General features: G+C 50.2%; 1 protein-coding gene across 1 annotated transcript in view; it reads right to left on the bottom strand.

The window, feature by feature from the left end:
• Positions 1–439: 439 nt before the first annotated feature.
• The window catches only part of NTF3 (neurotrophin 3), a 66,295-nt gene continuing 43,407 nt past the window's right edge, over positions 440–23,327 (bottom strand). Inside the window, exon 2 of the mRNA XM_022577356.3 lies at positions 440–2,898. Coding sequence (XP_022433064.1) covers positions 2,119–2,898 — 780 coding nt within the window. The 3' untranslated portion in view covers positions 440–2,118. The remainder of the gene's footprint in view (positions 2,899–23,327) is intronic.

Raw genomic sequence — 23,327 nt, 5'->3', positions numbered from 1 at the left:
ATATTGAGGGCACACACGGGCCTTGGATGGAGGCAGGGCAATCCAGAGAAGCGAACAGACAGGGTTTCAGGGCAGTAATGCAGGGTCCATAGTGGTATGGTGGGTACCTCGTGTCTCCGACCAGATGGGAGATGGGAGTCCTTAGGCTCCAGACCCTGGAGGGTGAACTGCTTCCCAGGGGAAAAGCACTTGGAGGGCATCACTAGGGTCTGCCTTGGCAGGACAGGTGTGGCCATCACCAAGTGACCCCTCGGCTGTTGTGGACCCCTCCTGGCATCAGTAGGCACCCGGAAATTTCCCTCCAATTGGGGTTTTTACATCTAAGGGGATGAATCAACCAAAAATGATACAGAGCTCATGTATAGTAGACTCTAAAAGAGCTGAACTCACAGAAGCAAAGAGTAGAACTCTGGTTGCCAGGCGCTGGGGATGGGGGAAGAGGAGATGCTGTACAAAGAGTACAAATTTCAAATTTTAAGAGGAATAGGTTTGGGGGAGCTAATGTACAGCACGGGGGCTATAGACGACAATACTGTACTGTACACTTGAAAGCTGCCTTGAGGGTAGCTTCTAAATGTTCTCATAAGAACAACAATGGCACTTGTGTGAGGTGAAGGATGTGCTAACTAACCTTACTGTGGTAAACATTTCGCAATATATACGTGTGTCAAATTATCACAGTGTACACCTTGAACTTATGCAATGTTATAGGTCAATCATATCTTAATAAAGCTGGGTGGCGGGAGAACAAAAAACCCCACCAAAACCCAAAAAAGATACAGAGGAACACAATACCTAAGTAAGGAGAGGGAGGGAAGGGATAAGGAACTTCCATTCTTGAATATCTACCCTCTGTTGGGACGCCTACTGCAGTAATATAGCTGAATCATGTCAACCTGTGGGGTAGGCAAGACCCATACCCACATCTGAATCTCTGACTCCAGGAAACCTGGGCTCAGGGAGCCTTCAAAACCCTGCCCACAGTCACAGGGGGTAGCTGGAATTTGAACCTAGGTCTGACTCCAAAGCACCAGCATTTTTCAGTTCCCCCTGCAGCACCAAGAGGGATCAGCAGAAGAAGGGGAGGCGGGGCTCCAAGAGAATCTCTTAGGACACATTTCTCTTCTGTGTGCGGATGACTCATGATCCATTTCTGCTTCTGGGTAGCCATACAATTATTTTTTGTTTGTTTGTTTTTTGTTTTTGCGGTACGCGGGCCTCTCACTGTTGTGGACTCTCCCGTTGCGGAGCACAGGCTCCGGACGCACAGGCTCAGCGGCCATGGCTCACGGGCCCAGCTGCTCCGCGGCATGTGGGATCTTCCCGGACCGGGGCACGAACCTGTGTCCCCTGCATCGGCAGGCGGACTCTCAACCACTGCGCCACCAGGGAAGCCCCCATACAATTATTTCTGTTACAAATAGTTAAAACATGTTTCCTATGTGCCTCAGAAGACCACTTACAAAAAACAAAACAAAAACCGAAGCCAAAAAAAAAAAAAAAAAATTCAACCCTTAACAATCTCAAATCCCCAAACAACAAATGTGCTGAAAAGAAACTTCCAAAACAAAAATTGCCAGGTTCATTGTTATTGTTTCGGGACTGTAACATTGTAACTCTAACTGGCAAAACTGGCAGCAGAGAAAGGCAAGTAGTTTCTGGGCAGTGAGCTTGTTGGTCAGAATGAAGGGTGCGGCTCCAAGCTGCCCAGCATCACTGCAACGGAGGCGGTAACAGTTCTTTTAGGTAATGAATCAACCATGAGGCATCCGGGAAGGGGGGATATAACTGTGTCTACACACAACTCTGACATCAGCCGATTTTAACAAGTTTACTAAAACGACAGTCATGGCCTTGACAATACTGAATGCAAAATACTGGTGTACAGAGATGTTACAAGAGCCAACTTACAAGGATCAGGTTTAACAGATGGGAGAGGCCTGAGGGAAGGCAAGCACACGGATTTTATTGAGAAAAAAAGCTTATATACTGTAGGGTTGCTGAAGTTTAATAAATAAAGGTCAACTTATAATATATAAAAACAATATAAACATTTATATGCTACGTGCATATTGTATAATTTAAAGTAATAATTTATATATGGGGAGAGATGCCAATTTATGTTCTTCCGATTTTTCTCGACAAGGCACACACACAGGATGTGTCTATCCGTATCCACCGCCAGCCGACCAGCTTGTTGTTTTCTGACGTCAGTGCCCGGACGTAGGTTTGGGAGGTTTTGCACTGAGAATTCCAGTGTTTGTCGTCAATGCCTCTGCAACCGTTCTTGACAGGCCTGGCCTCTTTACATCTCGTCTCATAAAAATATTGTTTGACGGGAGAGTTGCCGGTTTTGATCTCCCCCAGCACCGTGACCTGGTGTCCCCGAATGTCGATGGCCGATGACTTGTCGGTCACCCACAAGCTCTCGCTGTCACACACGGAGTACTCCCCTCGGTGACTCTTGTGCTCCGCGTACCTCTTCCTCCGCGCCGTTCTGTTGGTCGCCACGGGGTTGCCCACGTAATCCTCCATGAGGTACAGGGGAGGGGGCTCCAAGGGGGTGCTGTCACTCAGCAGGACCCGGGGGGAGTTGTAGCGTCTCTGATGCCGCAGCAGTTCGGGGCCCATGGCCGTCATGGGCTGGAATTCCGACTTGGCGGGCTCCCGGGGGGCCTCTGCTTTGGACAGCGTGCTCTGGTAGTTTTCCTTAACGTCCACCATCTGCTTGGAGAGCTTGTTTTTTAAAATATCTGCCTGGATCAGCTTAATAATCAGGGAATTGAGCGAGTCTTCCGGCAAACTCCTTTGATCCATGCTGTTACCTTGGATGCCACGGAGATAAGCGAGAAATATCACATAAAACAAGATGGACATCACCTTGTTCACCTGTAAGATCTGAAAAGGAAACATAGGTGTTAACAGAAGGTGGTGGCCGCTGGGTCTTTGTCATCCTGAACCAGAGGCTGAGGATCCCTGTGAGGCAAGAGAGACAGCAGGGTACCACCATCCTAGGGGAGCATCAAAACGCCCCTGTACTGGCCAGATACAGAGGCTGTCTATTTCTCTCCCATTCCCCTGGGAAATACTGCCTTTTACGAGCCCTCCTTTCTCTCCTAGATGTCCAAGTGCCTTCACCACAACAATCTTTCCTCCAGCATCATGGCTGTGTGAGAGGGAAAGAGGCGTGTGTGTGTGTGTGTGTGTGTGTGTGTGTGTGTGTGTAAGAGAGAGGGCAAAATCATCTTTTTTTCTTTTTTTTTTTTTTTTTTGCAGTACGCGGGCCTCTCACTGCTGTGGCCTCTCCCGTTGCGGAGCACAGGCTCCGGACGCACAGGCTCAGCGGCCATGGCTCACGGGCCCAGCTGCTCCGCGGCATGTGGGATCTTCCCGGACGGGGGCACGAACCTGTGTCCCCTGCATCGGCAGGCGGACTCTCAACCACTGCGCCACCAGGGAAGCCCTCATCTTTTTCACAAGGAAACCAAGAACATCACCGGAAGGACTACAGCCTAGAAGAGTCAGGTCTTTCTCGAAGACCCGGGTCACAAAGAGGCAGGTGTGCTTGACTCCAGGCTTTCAACCTCCATCTCTTTCCTGGACAGATAGCACCTGTCACCTTTGCACCTGACATCTACCATCTGCAGCCTTCTGCTGTGTGTAGATGACGTCCTGCCACTTCTTTATTTTATTTATTTCTTAAAAAATTTTTTTCTTGGCTGTGCCATGCAGCATGTGGAATTCTAGTTCCCCAAGCAGAGATGGAACCCGTGTCCCCTGCAGTGGAAGCGTGGAGTCTTAACCACTGGACCGCCAGGGACGTCTCCAGCCACGCCTTTAAAGGTCCCTTGAGCCTGAAAAGATCACATCCCGCTCCACCTCGACAAAACGCAAAGAAAGGGAACCTGAAAATTATAAATGCGTACATACATTTTTAATTAAAAAAATATCAGTGGCAGTAGCTTTGCAATTGCCTCAAGAATCATAGCTCTGTTGCCCCCTCCACTGCAGCCCCTGAGATCTCTCAAAGGAACAGATACCCCAAGGCTGGGGGTTGGGCCAGTTGCTTCTATATCCATAGCATCAAAGATGGCTCGTTCTTGGCCAGCCTGGAAGAGCTGTTCTCTTGCCCTTGTAAATGACCATGTGGGCTGCGACCTATGCTGAGTGTCAGGTGCTCTGCCGACCTCTCCAATGGACATGCTCGCCAAGGTGCCCACCTGATCCCCAGAGACCCTCTTCACAAGACAGCAGGCCCCCCAAAGCACCACCTGTAGAAGATGGAGACACAGCTCAAATTAATGGGCTACACTTGCCCTGAAGTGCAAGATTCCCTGTTAATTTTTTATGTTTGACTTTTTAAGTTTCCACTATGAAACGTTCCTTTTAATGGTTCTGTTTCTAATTCTGCTGTCTCCTTGTTTCAATGGCATCTTCACCTATCAACGCTCTCATTCTGTTGCCATAGTAGAGCCTCGACCTGGGGTTTCTGCTGAGTCCTTGGGGAATTAGAGGGCTGATCCTGACATACCTTCATTGCTGGTCTCTCCCTCACTAGAGCACAGCCCTTATTTTCCGAGGGTTGGCACGGGACGGAGATTTTTTCCGGTGGGGAGGGCTGGCTGCACTAATGACCCCTCCTGTGCTCCGTGCTTCACACCACTCGCCTCGAGGTGCTCATTCTGTAATCACCATTGAAGCCACCTTACAGTCCCCAGGCCTTTCTCGTTTCCTCTTTAAAGCTCTAAGCATGGAAAATAAAATCCTTCCCTTGGTTCACCTTTGGTATTTCGAGAAACCCAGGGGGAGAAGAGAAGGGAAATAAACAAATGTGGCACAAGGCATAGAAAATCAGCCCTGCTTACCAAGTACCCGTGTCTGAGCCTGCCCGAGCTAACTCGCTCCCGGGACTCAGAGGCATCCTCTTTCCCCATCTCGCTGGAAGAACTGTGCTCTTGTCCCCAAAGGCCAACAGCACTGCTGTCACTTTATTCCAACTTCCTCCTCCTGGCGCCCAGCCTGTCTCTCTGATAAGGGGACCGTTTTCCTTGCATGGGAACTACTCTCTGGACAACTGACTCCTTCAAGGTCAGGGCTGAGAGAAGGATTCTAGCCGTGCTGCCCACCTCTAGAGATTGCCTCCAGGAATTGTATTATCCTGGGAAAATGGTTCCCACAGGATAACTGATCTCCCCCCCAGCTCTGCGTAAGAGTGACATCCCCTTCAATCTTGCAGGCCCAACAAAATCAACGATGAACACAAAAAGTGTGGTGTACATGCAACTAGAGTTACACCCCCTTCTCGCTTCCAAAATAGAGTACAGCTGCAATAAAATAATTTGGGATGGAGAGGCTATCGAAAAACAATTTAGGAAACCCCCCAAAAGCCCAGCCACGATCTACTAAGAATAAGCAGGCTACCTGTTCACAGGGAAATCAATCAAGTGTGGTGAGTGGAGGGAGATCCCAGGTCCAGTAAGAGTCACGCCTAGATTAGTAAGGTCATTGCAAGGGTGAGTTGGTAGGGAGAACGTTGATGGATTGGGCTGCTATATGGGAGGTGGCCTGTATATGGAACCAAAGGATGGAAGAAGGAGAAGGGTATTTAATCCAAGTCCTTCATTTTATAGATGAGGAAAACCCAAACTGCAGTTTAAAGAAGAGGAGAGGCACACAAGGGCAGAGAGGGGGGCTCCGCACTCCGGGTCCAGCATTCCTTTTTGTCACATCATGATCGGGCTCCCACACCCCACCCTTCAGCCCTGTTCACTGTACATGAACCGCTTGAATAAGCTTTATGGCCCATGTGACCCTTCACCCTGCACACTTTCGTAGCCTCCTCTCCTGCTGAAATTTTGCTCATTCTTCAGTGCCTGGTTCAGAAGCTAACTTTTCCACGATGCTCCCCCGAGAGCGGCAGCCTGGCCTCCTTTGCATCTCCGTGGCATGCTGGCAGGTGTCACATGGCATGACGTGGTTCACTCCATAGACTCTCTCCTCCAAGGCCAGGAACCCCTTCCTTCCTGTCTGTGTCTGCCTCTCCCCTGAGTCCACACCACAGTGAATACAAAGTGGGTGCAGGGAGTCAGAGATGGACCGAGGGTGTCTGGAATGCCTGCCCTGCATGCACAGAACTGGCTACCTAGTCTGCAGGGCCTAGGGCAAACATTTCTCACAGGCAGGATGGCGGCAGGAGGCGTGACCACGTTTGAGGCAATGCTCGGAGCCCCCAGGTGCCTGCTCCATGGTCCTATGGGACCTCACTTAGAAAACCCACAGTCAAAAATAAAATTCTTCCGAATTTCAAGATGGTAACCACAGAGCGTTACACCTTGAGTTTGAGGTCCCCTCTCTGAGCGCCAGACTCTGTGTGATGCCCTGGCTTGCAGGAACTGAGACAGTTCATCCTGGTGAAATTGTTTGAAAGTAAGGGCGGAAAGTTATCATTGGTCAAAAGGGATGTGCAAAGCCCACAGGGTGCAGCGTGCAGGGCCATGGACGGGAGCTGTGACTTTAGTGCAACCCGGCAGGGAGGGCCCGGCATTGTGGATAATGAGAAAGGCTCCTGAGACCGCCTTCCTTGCTCCCCTGGGCGGGGGGGACTGGGGGAGAGGTCAGGATCGTCAGAGAGGAAGGCTTCATCACTGACATTGCAAAGAATCACCAAAGCACAGCGATCAGATCATACGAAGCAGACTGACTTGTAGTTGATTTATTACTGCTTTTCAATTCTCTACAGAGGATTCTAGAGGTTGGACTGTTCCTACCCTCCCATCTACCTGTGGAGCCCCAAGGCAAACCCCAGTAACCCCTCGGGTCCCAAGCATGCAAATTCAGCACAGAGGCATCCGGCCAGCACTGCTGGTGGTGCGGTGGGACGAATGAACAAAATGAATTATATAAAGATTCCCAGGGCTTCTCTGGTGGTGCAGTGGTTGAGAGTCCGCCTGCCGATGCGGGGGACGCGGGTTTGTGCCCCGGTCCGGGAAGATCCCACATGCCGCGGAGCGGCTGGGCCCGTGAGCCATGGCCGCTGAGCCTGCGCGTCCGCAGCCTGTGCTCCGCAACGGGAGAGGCCGCAACAGTGAGAGGCCCGCGTATCGCAAAAGAAAAACAAAAAATTCCCAAATGCCCCTTAGCCTGGGTCCTACCCATTTCTGGATCTGGATGGTTGCTTACCATCAAGTCCAAAAACTCGTCATGATGCTTTGGAATAAGTCCTGGGAGTAAATCATTTGCAAGCTGGTGTTTCTAGATACCTGCAAGGCCGCCTTAAACCCAGCAGGCTTCCTGCAGACTCCACTTTGATAATCTGCTTTCAGGTTTTCAGAGCAAGCCCAAGAATGTCGCTAATAAAATTCGCCCAAACACAGATGTTGAAGTTGGAAGGGGCCATAGGGAACCACCTCCTTTTTACCACTAAGGGCACTGAGACCCGGAGCAGTGTAAAGCGAGCCGTGTGAGGTCTGACTGCTACATGACACAGAGAGCGACAGAGGATCCTCGGTGATTAAATGTAACGTAGATCGCATGGCCGGTGCATAATCAAGGTCATTGTCAGGGGTGAAAAGTGGCATCATTATGAAAGCACTTAGCACCGTGCCTGGCACATCGTGATCCACTGGACAGGTTAGGCGAACATGAACCTCAGTTATCTGTGGCAGCAGAAGATACTGCACGCCTGCCCCCCGTGCACACACACCAGGTAGCAGAGGACTAGTTCCCTGGAGTGGGCGGTGGAAGAGGAAAGGCAGTACCAGGAAGGCGCATCAGTGAATGTTTCAATTTCGAGAGACTTCTATGCTCCTTCGCTGGTGGTGACTGCAGTTTATAGAGACCCCCGTTTAAGCAACGATCCTACTGAGCTAGCATTGTCTGAATGGCTCCTCCCGCATGACCAGGCCACGTCTTTCTCATCCCCCCGTCTCTGACGTCCGGCACAGGGCTGCGCTGTTGTCGAGTCTCCAGGTCCGTTTACTGAATGAGCACCTACTACAAGCAAGACCTACCGAGACACAGCTTCCTGGCCTCGGATTCTGTTTGGGTTTCTGCCAAGCCTGGTTTGGAAGCCAATCAACTCTGCCTCTTCTCCCAAAGAAAATACAGGCCTGGCTCTGAAGCAGGCCAGGGTCCCCAGGCTCTTCTCGGCTATAATTGGAAAAAGGCCTGTTAAAGACCTCCGTTGGACCCCTTCCTGCACTCTCGCCAGTGCCCGTTTCCCCGCTCAGCGTTGTCCAAGATCCTGACCAGCTTGCAGATGCTATTCTGCTCGCTTAGAAATGCTTTCCCACATATGGTGCTTTCCCAGTCCCTGGAGCAACATTCCTACAAGGTTTCACCATCCCTCAAAATACTCAAAAGAGAGCAATTTCTGATTCCTCCTTTTTGGCTCAGTGTACAATACACACAGAGGGTTTGGGGTCTGGGAGGAACGGCTGAAATGGAAGAAAAGCCGGTGAGGACGGTGGTACAGGGTCTGAGGCCACAGCAACCAGGGTCTGTCCTGCTGCACGCAGGAGACGGGGGCCGTCACCGCTGAGTTCCAAGTCACCGCTCTAGGGCTAGCTCCCTGGCACGTGCGAGCCACCGCCTGGCCACGAACCCCCAGCCATTGCTTGTTGCACGTGTACCGAGTGAATTTTGTAGCCTGGGCAGAGTGGGGTCACCAAGCACAAAAATGTTCTTGCAGGGAAATGACATACATTGCATCTTTCATCTTGGTAACAACCCCTCGAAGGTAGGTAGTTACATTTCCCATTTCAAATGAGGAAACCTAGGCATGGGGAGGTTTAATAATTAGCTAACAAGGAGCAGAGCCCAGACTGGATGGCCGTCTGCCTCTGGAGCAGATGCCCTGTGCTGTCTCTCTGTCCTGGCTCTCATACAGTCCAGAGGAAACTCAGGTTCCAAGCCTGGAGCCAGGACAGCTCAACCCGGCAGGCTGAGCATCCCCCCAAGAAGCCTCTAGGCACCCCTCAGCAGTTTCCAGGGGCTTGAGGCCACCACTCCTGTTTCCTCCTCTCAGATTCCCCATGAAAGGAAACACAATTCAGTTTCCTCCCGTCCTTCCTGGGCCTGATGCCCTCCAAGGTCAGGCCCCTGCAGGTGCCTGTCCCACGCGTTGCTTCATACAGAGCACAGGATGTACCACCTCAGACCCTGGGTTTGGCCCCAGCACTGGAAAATGGGGTGAATGGCACAGAGGGCATAAAGGCTCTGTTCTAGCTTTCCTAGGGGAGGAGGTGTGAGAGCAAAGGTGGAAGCACTTTTTAATTTGCCAAGTGTTGAATATGCAAATTCTAGAGATTTCATTATGTCCAGGGCAGCCACATCTGCTGGGGGCAAGTGCACTCGAGGACACTGGCCAGTTGTAGCCATAAGGACCTAATTCTTTGGAGAATTTCTGCAGCGATGACCTGGTCTCTGATGAATGCTAAGATGTCCAAAGACCACATCCTGCCAGATAACCCTAATATCTTGTTCAGGGAATGGAAAGAGTGAGAGGTGGGGAGGCGAAAGATTTAAAGCAGAATGACCAAAAGGAGAGGAATGTGGTGGAAACATTAAACCAAGGCCACATAAAAGGACTGGCCAGGCTTGTTCTCCTGTCTTAATTGCAAAATTAATTCAAATTGGCTTTGTTCTGAATACGGGTCCTGAGGCCTCAAAATGAGTCAGTTGGGGCCACATGAAAATGTTCTGACCCCTGACAAGGCTGGGGGCTGGGAGAGACAGGTCCCGGTGGAGCCTCCGCTGGGGACTGCTCTGGTTTTGGTTAATCTCTTTAATAATGATCCGGAAGCAGGAGAGAGGAAAAAGTGGCAGGTTAATTGAAACGTGCAGATGGCGCTTGAAGGGAAGGCGCTACAAACACCGATGAGGACAAACCAATTATTCCCCAGCCCCCATGTGGGCGGGCAGCCTGGAAGAAGCAGGGTGAGATTAGACTGGAAACACATAGGTTAACTCACTGGTGGATCCAAAACCAACAAGGGAGGGAAACGCTTGTGAAAGGATGGAGGGAAGGAGCGACTTGGGGTGTCTGGAAGGAGCGGATTAGAAATGAACTCACCAGAACTGGGCTGTGTGGGTGTTCATGGCGCCCTTCCCCCGAAGGCCCTGCATGCATCCCTCAAACACACCTCATTCACTCTTACTGCACCTCTGAGGGTGGCCACTCTTCCCTGTCTTAGGCAGAACAAGAACACATACATTGAGCTTTAGAGAGGGTAAGAAATCGAGCCGAGATCAGAGAACTAGTCAACGACTGTCATCAAAGATGCCGGTGAGCATGGTCTAAATTTTCCCCCAACCAAAAAGCATCACCTCTCTGCTGTATTTGGTGAGACCTCATCTGAGACCCCTGATCCCTGGGCAGGTCTGCCTCACATAGAGTCCATACAGGTGACAGCAGAGGCAGGGAGATGGATTCCTTCCCTGTTCTCTAAAAGCCCCTCATTGTGCATAGTTCCTCTTAGTGAAACTTACTTAACTCAGGGTTCTGAAACCGACTGACACAGACAACGCTTGGCCCAAGATCTGAAATAGGACAAGGTCCTCGGTTTTCAGGGGATGCTGGCTTCCCAGTGGAAACAAGACAACCTATCAACAAGGAAGGTGTGTTCTAGGATGAAACAAAATGAAATAAAGACCTCAGAAGGGTGACTCACCTCCCTCAGAAAGGAACTGCTGAAACTGGTTCCTCTTGGAGGCCAGAAAATGAAGACAAGAGACCCCTGAAATGACAAGGAGCCGGTCTCCCCAAAGCAAGCTAAACACCCTGAGCTGGAAGTAAAAAGCTGGGACTTTCTTTTTCACAGCTGTTGGAAGAGGAATTTTACATCGTTCAAAGCATCCACTCATTGGGCCCCAAGGTAGTGAGAGACAGAAGGTATGGCACATGTCAAAACAATGTGCACCACAGCTCCGAGAAGAAGGTAGTGCAGTTATTCCCCAGGCCAGGGAACCCTCTGGCTTGGCCCCATCTTGGCAGAGAGATCTGAAAGGAGCTTGGTATGCCGACACAAGCCCCAGGAAACCCAGATTTACTTTATCCTTTACATACTATCACCTCTCATTTCATGGCCAGAGGGTAGACAAGGAAGGATCTGCAGAGAGAATCTGAGTCAATCCAGCTACTGGCCATAACTGTGTTTATCTAGTAAATTCCATTTTCTTTGTTCTGGGCACTGATGTTCATTCACCACTGTGCTTGAAGATGTACATGTATGGGTTTGTGGTGGGCTTGTGTGTGCATGCGTGCACGCACACACACACCTCACACACACTGTAGCCTCCCAACATGAGGATGGGTTACGGTCGAGTTATTTCCAAATTATTATATCATTTAATATTCTGAGACGTCTTGATTTTGGTTTCATTTTCTGCATCTGGGTTAACTCCATTTTTCCAAGTGTGGAAACACACAAGGGAAGGTTGCTTCCATTACACAGACAGTTGCGGGTATGGGTTTCATTTTCTGCATCTGGGTTAACTCCATTTTTCCAAGTGTGGAAACACACAAGGGAAGGTTGCTTCCATTACACAGACAGTTGCGGGTATGGCTGGCGTTCAGCTCTTAGCGTCAGAGAATAACCTCCCCAAGCAAATGAAACTTCTTGTCCTAGAGGTACTCCCAGTGTTTGAGTTGGGTTGATGGGTCAAGCATACGTATTACCCGTAAAGTGCTACCCAGATGTAAGCTAACTGCATCAGAAGGCTGACCTTCCATCTTTAATAATCGTAATAAATAATCATGAGGACGATCAATTATCTACTTTGTCCACCCAGCCAAGGATGGCTCTCAAAATGGCAGAATAAGGAAGCTGGCTTTATCTTGAGAGCTGGGAGTGAAGGGAAATCCCAAATCAGGACTCCCATTCACTCTCCAGATGCCTCTTCCAAACCAAGACCACAGCTGGCTTGGCAACGCCCAGACCTGGGACTGCACCTCCAGGGCAGCGGCAGCGAGGCCGGGGTCAACCCAAACCACTCTGGTTTGGCCCCACGAGGACTTGGCCACAGTGAGTGTGGTCAGGTGGCAGCCTTTCTCCTCCAGGCTTGGCGATGGGGGCCTGTGTCTCCCACTCACGCTTCCCCCAGCCCACAGCCAGCCTCCTTCCACGAGGATGACGGACTGGCAGATGGTCCGTGGCTGCCTTTGGTCTGGACACCCTCTCCAGGAAACCACGCTGTCTGGGGACTCGGAGGGCCAAAGCCTCCTTCCACGGCTCACCCAGCCACCGTCCTTCACCTGAATCCCCTGCCACACCAGGAAAGCAAGGCAGGAGGGGCGTCTGCAGGGGAGATTTCCTGAGCCTCTTTGCGCCCCCTCGCAAAGGGAGGCTGGAATGGACACACAGGAAGAAAATCCATCTTCCACCCGAACCCAAGTGTGTGGAAGGCACTTCATAAACATTATGATCCAATCCCAAACCATCTACCGACTCTCGCTCTGGGCAGCTGGGCAAGACGAGAAACCAACCCAGAGTTTGTCCTCTGAATTTTGGCACCAACACTGTGGACCCAAAACTGTCATTCATCACAGACACAGTCATCATAACCGCTTGTAATAACAGCTAGTATTTACTGAGCCGCACCATATGCTGAGGACTTCTCCAGACTTTACGTGGATTGTCTCAATTAATCTTCATGGATACGATTATCATGCCCACTTGTCAGCTCAGGAAACTGAGGCTCAGGGGGATTAAGTTCTTTTGTCCGAGATCACGCATCATTTGAGAGGTGGAGCCAGGATGCAGACCCTTTTGTGGCCCCCAGGCTGTACTTTTAGCCAGTACTGCAGACCACCTCCCAACTCGTTCCAGAGAGTTGAAGGCACCTCTCACTTGCTTGCAGGGAGTGAGGCACCAAGCCCCACATTGATACATTAATGCTTCTTTCCTTGTTCTGAGAAAGAGATCTCCAAGGCAGGTGGTCTGAAGTGCAAAGGGAACATTTCACCGTCCAAGGCTGGGCATCGCCAATTCACAGTGGCTGAGAAGCACATCTATGCAACACGGGGCTGACGGGCTCACTTATCTATGCCTTAGTTTCCCCAAATGTCACACATTCCTTTCCTCTGTCCCTTATTGGATGGTAAAGAAGACCAAGAACCCAGGGATCCTTTTTGAAATTTGTCGGAATTTTGAAGGCGAGACAGATTTCTGATTCTTTGGTTTTCATAGATTTTTAGCATATTGACAAGGAGAAATAAAATAAGGCGGACTCTCGGCACGTCTCCCTCTTTGATTTATGAATGAAAAGCATCTCTGCCACTGATCAGCTTTGCGGCTACGGGAGAATCACTGCTCATCCTGGGGTCTCAATTCCTAACGGGCTTTCTCCATAGGGCTGATGCTGGTATTTTGGGCAGGAGAGTTAGTTCTTCATTATTCAGTTTTGTCTCCCACACATGAAGCTCTGCCCCCAACCTACTAAATGTCAATCATGTCCCCAGTCATGGTGACGACCAAAAAAAGGCACTCACACTTTTCCAAATACCATCTGGGGAGGCCTTATCCCTCCTGGTTAAGAATCACATAACATAATGCTGGTGGACTAAAGTGGTTCTCAGCCGTTTTTGACCCTTTTTAGAATGTGATAAAAACTAAAGAAAGTTTCCCCTAAAAAAACGCATGTGCACATATCGGAAACAGTTTGCAAAAAAATTCGAGGCAGTTCACCAGCTCCCCAAAGCCTCACCCAGAGACCCATAGATCCTCGGTGAAGAGCTCTTGAACTAAACAGTTTTTCACAGCTTCTTCCCAGCTTTAATATCCTGTGCTTCTGTGACCCTCCGCTAACCCTGGGCCATTTCTTCACCAGACAGATGATCCTCAATACTGGTCTCGTTTTCTGGTCCTTCCTACTTTTCTGTGTCCTATTTTTTTTTTTTTTTTTTTTTTTTGCGGTACGCAGCCCTCTCACCGTTGTGGCCTCTCCCGTTGCGGAGCACAGGCTCCGGGCGCACAGGCCCAGCGGCCATGGCTCACGGGCCCAGCCGCTCCACGGCATGTGGGATCCTTCCGGAGCGGGGCGCGAACCCGCGTCCCCTGCATCGGCAGGCGGACTCTCAACCGCTGCGCCACCAGGGAAGCCCTTCTGTGTCCTTTTGAAGCTACAGAGCCAGGCACTGGCGTCCTCATCTACTAGAATTCTCGGACAATGGGAAGGTTACAGCAGGAAAGTGGCCTCCGCCCCAAATGCAACCATCAATTACTGAAAGAGCCAGAACCAGAAGCCGGCTCTCCAGAGGCGCAGAGCTGTGCTGCCCAGCTGGAACCAACACAGAACCATAAATATAAGGACACCCAGAGGGAAACCTGCCCACAAGGTTGCAGAAGGGCTTCTCTGGGAGGTGCAGCGGAATCAGGACCGGCACGGCATGTGGAACGCTACACTGTGAGAGGGCTGGAGCCCTCGCAGCCTGACTCGGCTCAAACGGTAGCCCATGAGGCAGAACCCTTCCCTTCCTTTTACAAATATTTGTGTGGCGTCAGCACCATTGTCTAGTGACATCTGCACTCCTCAAGAGCTTTGGAATGTCATGCCTTTTCTCTTCCATCTCTGGTCCTGCCACCACGCTGGATGACTTCACCTCCAACCTGATGGCTTTTCCATCCCTTTGGTTTCCCTTTCCTCAGTGTACTCAAGACCAATGCTCTCCCTTGTCTTTGAAAACCTTGCCGTTTCTGAAGAGCTTCTCTGCGTTCCAGCCGACTGGCGTTATGAGTGTGGGCGTGGCTGCACACTGTCTCAGGAGGATAAGCTGGAGGAGGGAGGGGTGCAGGATAGCCACAGAACATGGCCCAGGGGGACACCCCGGAAGCCTGAGAGAGGAGGCTTAAGCACCAGTAGAGGCTCTCTTTTATATCAGAGGGCAAAAGTGCATAAGTTCATTTCTCTGGAAGAGACTGTAGCCAGAAGATACACTGGGATCAGATACGTGCACAAGCAGGTTGCTAGTTTAAAACATGCTGATTTCTGACACTCCTCCCACCTAGTGGTGGGTCCATGTGCCCTTCTCTTGTAGGTGGGTGGCCTGTGCCCATTTTGATCAATACAGTATAGAGGAAGTAACATTATGTGACTTCCAAGGCTAGGCTGTAAGCGGCAGTGTGGCTTCTGCCTGCTCTTGGGGCCCCGAGCTGCCATGGGAAGCACTGACATTCAAGGCCACCATGTTGGAGACCCCCCTCACCATGGCCTTCCAGCCAGTGCTGCCAAGGCACTCATTTTGTGGGTGAACTGGCCTGGGTGACCCATGCCAGCCCGTCAGTCAACTGAAAACCACCAAGGACCTCTGTCAAGGCTACCTGACCCAGAAGAATCGCCCAACCCAGCTCGACTCGATTCCCTGAGCCACAACATCATGAGAAATGAGAAAACAGTGGTTTTTTTTTTATGCCACCAAGTTTGGGGGAGTTTTTTACACAGTGAAAGATGGACAAACACCCAGAGTTGGAAAAAGTACAGAGGATGAGAGGTGTCACCTTTTAGTGACAGTGATGACATCTCACTAAGTTTGCTCGGAAGAGTCTGAGTACATTCCCGGAGGATGGTCTAAAATGGACCTCAGGAACCACGAAGAATAGGACCGTCCCCACGGAAGAGGCTAGCCGTCAGGCACCTGAGGTCCCGCAGCCGAGGGTCTGACTACAAAGGGGCGACACAGAGCCACCTCTGCTCCTGGGGACCTCAGGGCAAGTGATTGTGGGGGGCTGGGGAGGAGGAGGGAGGAAGGGAGACACAGAGAGAAAGAGAGGACAGAGGGAGGAAGGCAGACAAGGCTTTCTTTTTTTTTTTTTTTTTTTTTGCTGTACGCGGGCCTCTCACTGCCGTGGCCTCTCCCATTGCGGAGCATAGGCTCCGGACGCGCAGGCTCAGCGGCCATGGCTCACGGGCCCAGCCGCTCCGCAGCATGTGGGATCTTCCCGGATCGGGGCACGAACCCACGTCCCCTGCATCGGCAGGCAGACTCTCAACCACTGGGCCACCAGGGAAGCCCTGACAAGGCTTTCTTGAAGAGGATTTCAGCTGAGTCCAAGGCCCCTGCATGGTGGCGTTTGGAAAAACGGCTAGGGAAAAACGGGGGAGGAGAGACTGTCCCCCAAAACCACCACAACTGCCGCCCAGAGGGTGTCTGCATCTAGACCCACCCATGTTAGGAGCCACTCCACCCCGCCAGCAGCCAGAGCTGGCTAACCCCACCCCAGCTGACATTTTCTTCCTAGCAGCCAGGGACACGGACACAAGCACGAGGGTATGAGCACTCAGGGCCACAGAGGGCTTCCTGGCGGTGACACAGAATAGGCCACGCCCCTGCGGCCACTGGGACCTTGTCGCAGAGTGGCCGGGGCAGTGCCTACAGCTCTCTGCCGTCCGAGCAGAGCAGGAGGAGGAGGAATTCCAACCTGGACACGAGCTGCTGGGAAACAGGCCGGCAGAGCGTGTGAGTGTGAGGATATCTGTGAGTGTGCCTGTGTGTGTGTCCGTGTGAGTATGTGTGCATGTATGTCTGTGTCTGAGTGTGTGTGTGTGAGTGTATAACGTGTTTAGTTGTGTGTGTGTGTGAATATCTGTGAGTGTGCCTGTGTGAATGTGTATGTCTGTGTGTGAATGAGTATATTTCTGTGTCTGTGTGTGTATGTATGTGTGTGCAAGTGTATATAGCTGTGTCTGTGTGTATATGTATGTCTGTGCGTGACTGTGTGTCTGTGTGTCTGTGTGTATGTCTGGGTCTGTATGTCTGTGTCTGAGTGTGTGTTTATGTGTGTGTCCATGTGTATCTGTGTGTGTGTCTGTATGTGAGTGTGTATGTCTGAGTGTGTGTGTGTGTATGTCTGTGTCTTAGTGTGTGTGTCTGTGCGTGTGTCCATGTGCATCTGTGTGTGTGTGTCTCTGTGTGCCCGTGTGTGCAGCGTGTTGGGAGAGGGATGCCGAGGAGGGGAGACAGCCCTAGGGCTGGAGGAGCACAGGCTGGGCGCGCCTTGCAGCTTCCCCAGTCAGTCTCCACGGGACCTCGGACAAGCCTTGTTTCCACCTCCCAGGCATCAGTTTGCTCTTCTACAAAGTGAGGGAATCCGGGCAAATCATCCTAAGATCTTCGCAGTGTCTGCAGTCTGCCTACCCACAGACGGGCAGAGACAAGGCTCTGGGCTCCCTGCTCTCTCTCTGGTCCCCAGGGACAAGGCGGGTGGGGTGGGAGACGGCTCTGGGGTCCTGCTGACCCCGCTTCCACCCCCCGCCAATCTGCCCATGTAAGGAGGGAGGCACATGGCCCCAGTGGCCCTCTCGGGTCCCCAGGAATTGGAAACATGTAAGGACAGGCTGGGGAGAAGCCCGGGAGATAGAAAGAGAAACTCTGGGTCAAGTTTGCATTTCTCATTATTCCTCCAACCCTTCTCAAATTCCTTTTGTTGGGTTTCTGAAGGCTGTCCCCTCCCCCACCCCACCCCTGGAAAAGCCTAGGAGCTCCTCCAGCCTGTAACCCTTCCGGATAACATGTTCCATATGTCGGTCACTCTCTGCATGAGATGTGAGCACTCCCTTTCCTGGTCACCTCCTCTGTGGTCTCCCCACAAGCCTCTCCCTACAACAAGAGGTAGCGAGGGTTTCCAGCAGGTCGGAGCCCGCTGAACCTGGGGATTCCTGCAGCTTTGCCTCCAAGTGCCTGGAGGGGGCCTGCCTTGGCCCCACCCTGCCCTCCACCACCGACAGCTGCACCAGACCCTCCTTTAAGCTCTGGGGCCAATTGAGCAGCGCTGACCCAGCTTGCCACGTTACTTGGTGAGAGCGCGCTTCTGCAGTGAAGCACACAGCCCTCTATTGTTTTCCTTTCCCACCCAGCTCCCCCCCTCCTGTGGCTACCCACCGTGGTAAATAAAGGCTGAGGGTTTTTCCAACACAACTTCCGATGCTTTATGGGGGGGATGTGAGCACACCTTCCATACCTCCTCCCCTGACCTCTACCCCACAACCCCCGCCCCCTCTGATGCACCTTTTGGTGATTGAGTTTGACTCTTGAAAAATGCAATGCATGGCTTCACACTAGTTTTGGTGGATTTTCCAAAAGACAGAAGAAGGTGGGTCTTCACCTCTCTGGAGGGGTTGAGTTGGAAAGGCTGAAGGTGACCTCAAATAAGCACCAGGGAGCCTGAGAACTGTGTGGAGCTCCTCTTCCTCAAAAGCACAATTGTACTTAAAGGCTCCAGGCCCCCATGGGTGTCCTGGAGAGCAACCAGAGGCTACCTTGAGACAGGCAGTGAGGCAACCCTTTAATCTAACAAACACAGCCAGGAGAAGTGGGCAAAGCATCCAACAAGAGGCTCGAAGCTTTCACAGACACAGGGCGTGGGCAGAAAACATCTGGGGACATGGCAGAACCCCCTGATCTCTTGAAGGAAGGATGCTACACTAAGCACCTACTATATGCCAAGGACTGCAACTTAAAACTTACATCCTACTGTCTTTAGCTTTTTGGGTGGACATGAAGTTAGGAAAATTATAAAGAGAGGGTATTGCTCTTTTAAAGCTGAGAAATTTAGGGCACAGCGTAAGTGAGTGATGGGTTCAAAGCTGTCACAGCCAGAACCAGAACCGTGCTTCCTGACTCCTGATCCAGCACTCTTCCTAAAAAATAACCTCTCTATTCTCAAAGCCCTGAAGGGCTTCCCTGGTGGCGCAGTGGTTGAGAGTCCGCCTGCCGATGCAGGGGACACGGGTTCGTGGCCCGGTCCGGGAAGATCCCACGTGCCGTGGAGCGGCTGGGCCCGTGAGCCATGGCCGCTGAGCCTGTGCGTCCGGAGCCTGTGCTCCGCAACGGGAGAGGCCACAACAGTGAGAGGCCCGCGTACCACAAAAAAAAAAAGCCCTGAAGAATCCAGAGGACAGGCCATATGCCTGGGACCGCCCAGGACGTACAGATCTCCCAGCTCTCTGTGAATTTTGGGAGAGTCCCTACAGCTACAAAATGCAGACTGCACTTTTCTCTAGGCCCACTGCCTCTTTGATGCACCAAAGTGGATCATTTCCAAAGGTGGGCCACCTCTGGCTGTGCAGGGAGATGGGTGGGGCCAGTCCTTGGCTCAAGTTATGCACCTACTTCTTTCTAAGCCTCCCCCAGTCCCCCCTCCTCCATTCCTGGCTCTATTTTGTCTGAAGATTTATTGTATTCTGGAGATCAAACGACTGGTTAAGCAAAAGCCTGTGTTAAAAACAATCTTTCTCAACAATACCTGTTTTAAGAAAATGACAACGATCGTGAAGGAAAATGTGTTTGATGATGGGCGTGAGACTAATGAGACAACTGAACTAATATAATTGGGGGATCTCACTTCAGAAGCTCCAATTACGCTTGAAGGGCTTTGGCAAGGAACCCTGCAATTTGGTGCTAATGAATGCATTAACATAGAGGGTAAGTTGGAACCCAAGAATGTGCAGGAATGTGTCCTGACACTGTGCTGGGCGCGCAGTAGGAGGGCCACCGAGGACCTGATGAGCTGAAGTGGAAAAGGGTTGGAGACCTTAGGACAGGCCGTCATTTCTAGCCAACAGACCAGCTCTTCTGCCTCTGAACCAATTTGCAGAGTTTGAGCCGTCTACTTCAGGGAGATCTATTTTGGTTTACTAGAAAGAAGGCTCTGGTGAGTTTCCAGGCATGCCGTCGAAATGGCCAGATTCACTGGATTGAATAGAGAGGATTGCAAAACAGTTCTTTCCAGACCTGAGGCTCTGTGATTCTATGTAAAGGCAAAACGCTCCACCATGGGGACGTTGATGGGGCCATAGCTATGTGTGGGAACAGTCAATGACCTCCACCCTGAAGTGGATGAGTCACATGGTGGAGAGGAGGGGATGGCTGCAGACTGTAGTCAAACTGAAGGGTCTGGAAATATACTGGCATTGATTCGGAATGTGGAACTTTTGATCCTATAACATTTTATGTTTTAATTCCCCTTGGTGATGTCAATAACGCAGTTGGCTAGTGCCACACTGACAGAATTTATGAAGCAAAACTCATCCAAGAACAGGAAGGAATGACCTCAGTTTATGCCCTACTTATGCCTCTGAAAATGTTGAGTGCAAATCACATTTCTGTGAATTGATTTGTGTTTTAAAGATACTAGGAGGGTTTGCAACAAAAAATCTTACTGTGAATTCCTATGGAAAGCAGTAAATAACCACTCTTCCATTAAAATATATATATATCAGACTAGTTTTAGCTTAAAGCAAAGTACATCTTTAAATGTAGAGCAACTACGCAGTGAATGTATCACGATTCCACAATGAACACATGTGCTTTGACATTAAATTCTTCACCAAGAGAATAAGACTTAATCCTTTGATGAGCTCTTCAACTATCTGGGTGCCCTGTTAACATGCATTATTCCTTATGGCTTATTCTTCAGGAAACTAGAAACTGGGAAGAAGGAAAGAGGCAGGAGAATTTTCTGCTGGAAGTTCCCATGTTTTCCACTCCCGTGTCCTAAACAATGTCAACCTAAGTGCCCATAAAAAATGACACGTCTGTCTTCTTCTCAAAGATCGCAAAAGGAAAGGAACAGAAGGAAGAGAAAGCAAGCAGAAATCAAGCATTCTGTACGTAGCGAAGGCTCAAGAATAATTATGATATCAATCATGATGATAGCATTTGCTCCTGCCTGGAACTTCGCTAAGATTTAATTCTGCAACAACCCTCTGAGGCAGGTCCCACAGTCGACAGTCACTTATCTGAAACCCTGTGTGTTACTGTACGTTACCTAACACTCTCCATGGGTCTGGAGCAGCCCCCATGATTACACAAGGTAATATTTCTATTGCAAAATTATAAATACTTAAGAGAGAGAAAGATTATGCCAATTCAGGTCATATTTTGCGGCCAAATAAATCTTCTGAAACTTTAAGAAGGGACTCTGGGTTTTCAGAACTTTGTGGGTTTTGGAATTGTACAGAAGAGACTGCGGGAGTGCGTTATTCTCTCTACTTCGTAAATAAAGAAATAGGGCCCCAGAGAAAACAACTCGTCTCAGATCACACCACTGCTATACTAGAGCTGGGGTTCAAACCCAGGTGTGTCTGACACCAAAACTCATTTCTCAAACACCATGCTATCTGGGTGATGCTTCCCATCTAAGAGATCAAGAGAATACGGAGGCCAAATTAACTCGTGGTTGCATACACCCTTTTTATGTTTAAAGAATTTTAAATAAATTTCTCTAGAGATTCTTTTTCCGTGTTATAAAAGTAATAAGAGCACATTGGAGAGCATTCTAAAAATACAAAAATACATAAAGAAATCTATCAACTCCCACAGTACCCAGCCTTTTCTAAACACGTGCAAAGTTTTTCTATGCATTACAAAGTTGAGATTGTTGAATACACATCCTTCTTCGACTGACTTACTTAATCTTATAATCTAAGCATTCTCCCATCATATTAAAATTGTACATAAACAAAGTTTTGATGGCTACATAATTAATATTCCATCCCAGAAAGTGCTGTAATTTACTGGATTACACCCCCTTTGTAGGAAATGTATTATTTCCAATTCTCCATTCTCATAAATAATGCTGCAATAGACATCTTCCTGTGCAGAGGTGACTGTAGGTCTGAGCTGTTCCCACAGTCCTTTGCTTCAGCCGTTCTTCTACCCCCCCCCCAACCCCCGCCCTGGTCACATCTGCCCTGCACCTCCCCAGCCTCAGGTCAATCAAGCACCCATTTCTCTGGCTGATGCTCGGGCTGTGGAGATGGGGAAGGGCGGCATGGGCACTGTTTGGTGCCAAGCAAATTTATGTTCTCAAGTTTGTCTCAGCCCTTGCTGTAGATCAATTTTTTGCTATTCTCCCTATGTCAGGTCTTTCTTCTGTTCCTCACAACAGCTCTCTCAAAACCACGTTTATCTCCTGAAGTCTCAGAGCACAGAAAGCTTGCCTCCTACTTCAGAGAAAAAAAAAAGAGAGGGTCCCCCAGGCAAGAAGTCCTCACTCTGTACACACATCTCCTTGAATGCACACAGCTGAAGTGGCCACCCTAACCAGTAAACTTGTGAAAGTGAAAGGGGATGCTATTGATCATTTGGTTGGGGTAATGGTTACACGGCAGGCCTGCCCTGGATCAACCAGGACTCCACACTCACACGAGTCCAGCCATAATTTCCTCTGAGTGTCTGGGTTGTCCTGGTCACATTGTCTCTCCAATAGCATCTACAGTGACACGCTGGCCCCACCGCCTCCCATTCACTCAGAAGCCTCCTTCCATCAGGACCTCCATCCCAATCCTGTCTTCAACCTGCCCCTCTCTGCAGGTTTCCTTTCCTCAGTAGACACAGGCAGAACTCAGAGATTGCTTGCCCTGCGGGTTCAGTTCCAGACCACTTGCAATAAAGCAAATACCATGATAAAGCAAGTCATATGATTCTTTTGCCTTCCCAGTTCATATAAAATTTATGCTTACACTATACTGTAGCCCATGAAATACGCAGTAGCATTGTGTCTAAAAAAAAATGTACATGCTTTAATTAGAAAATACCTTCTTGCTAAAAAATGCTAAGCGTCATCTGAGCCGTCAGCGAGTTGTAATCTTTTTGCAAAATCGTCAAATCAAAAGTCACTGATCACAGATCTCCATCACAAATAATAATGAGCAAGTTTGAAATACTGCCAGAATTACCCACATGTGACACAGAGACATGAACAAATGTGGATAGCAAAAGGGCACCGATGGACTTGCTCCAGGCCGGGTTGCCACAAACCTTCAAATGTGAAAAAGGCGATGTCTGGGAAGTGCGATAAAGCGAAGCCCGATAAAACGAGGTGTGCCCATAATGTTCGCATGTTACCAACCCTAAACAAGGAAAAGAAAATAGTTCTCCCCTAAGGACGACTAGCTGGTCCCAGTCCAGCTTCATATAAAAGCACCTGCACTGGTTACTTCCACTTCCTCCACCCCCTCGAAAAGGGCAGAATTCCGTCCATCCATCCTCACCACCAGCACCGGGCCCTCCCGAAGCAACCCTCCCAGAAGAGCCCTGGGTTCCTCATTTGAAAATCAGGTAGATGCCTTGCAGCCCTTCCTTCCTTAGCCTCCTGGCCCGCCTCCCTCAGCTTCTGTGGCTCTCCCACAGTTTTCGTCTAGCTGTTACTAAATGGGATCTTAGTTCCCAGACCAGGGATTGAACCCGTACCCCCTGCAGTGGAAGCACGGAGTCTTAACCACTGGACCACCAGGGAAGTCCCATTAAATTCCAGTTGATTCTGCCTCCTACTTCTCACAATGAACGCCCCTTTTCCCTACGGTCCGTACTACCTCTCCTGCCGGGATTA

Source organism: Delphinapterus leucas, chromosome 11 (genome assembly GCF_059928025.1).
Source record: "Delphinapterus leucas isolate spDelLeu-1000000601 "Yukka" chromosome 11, BTC_Dleu_Yukka2, whole genome shotgun sequence".
Taxonomy (NCBI): domain Eukaryota; kingdom Metazoa; phylum Chordata; class Mammalia; order Artiodactyla; family Monodontidae; genus Delphinapterus; species Delphinapterus leucas.
The sequence above is the reverse complement of the archived record's forward strand: the minus strand, read 5'-3'. Positions and strand labels throughout refer to the sequence as shown.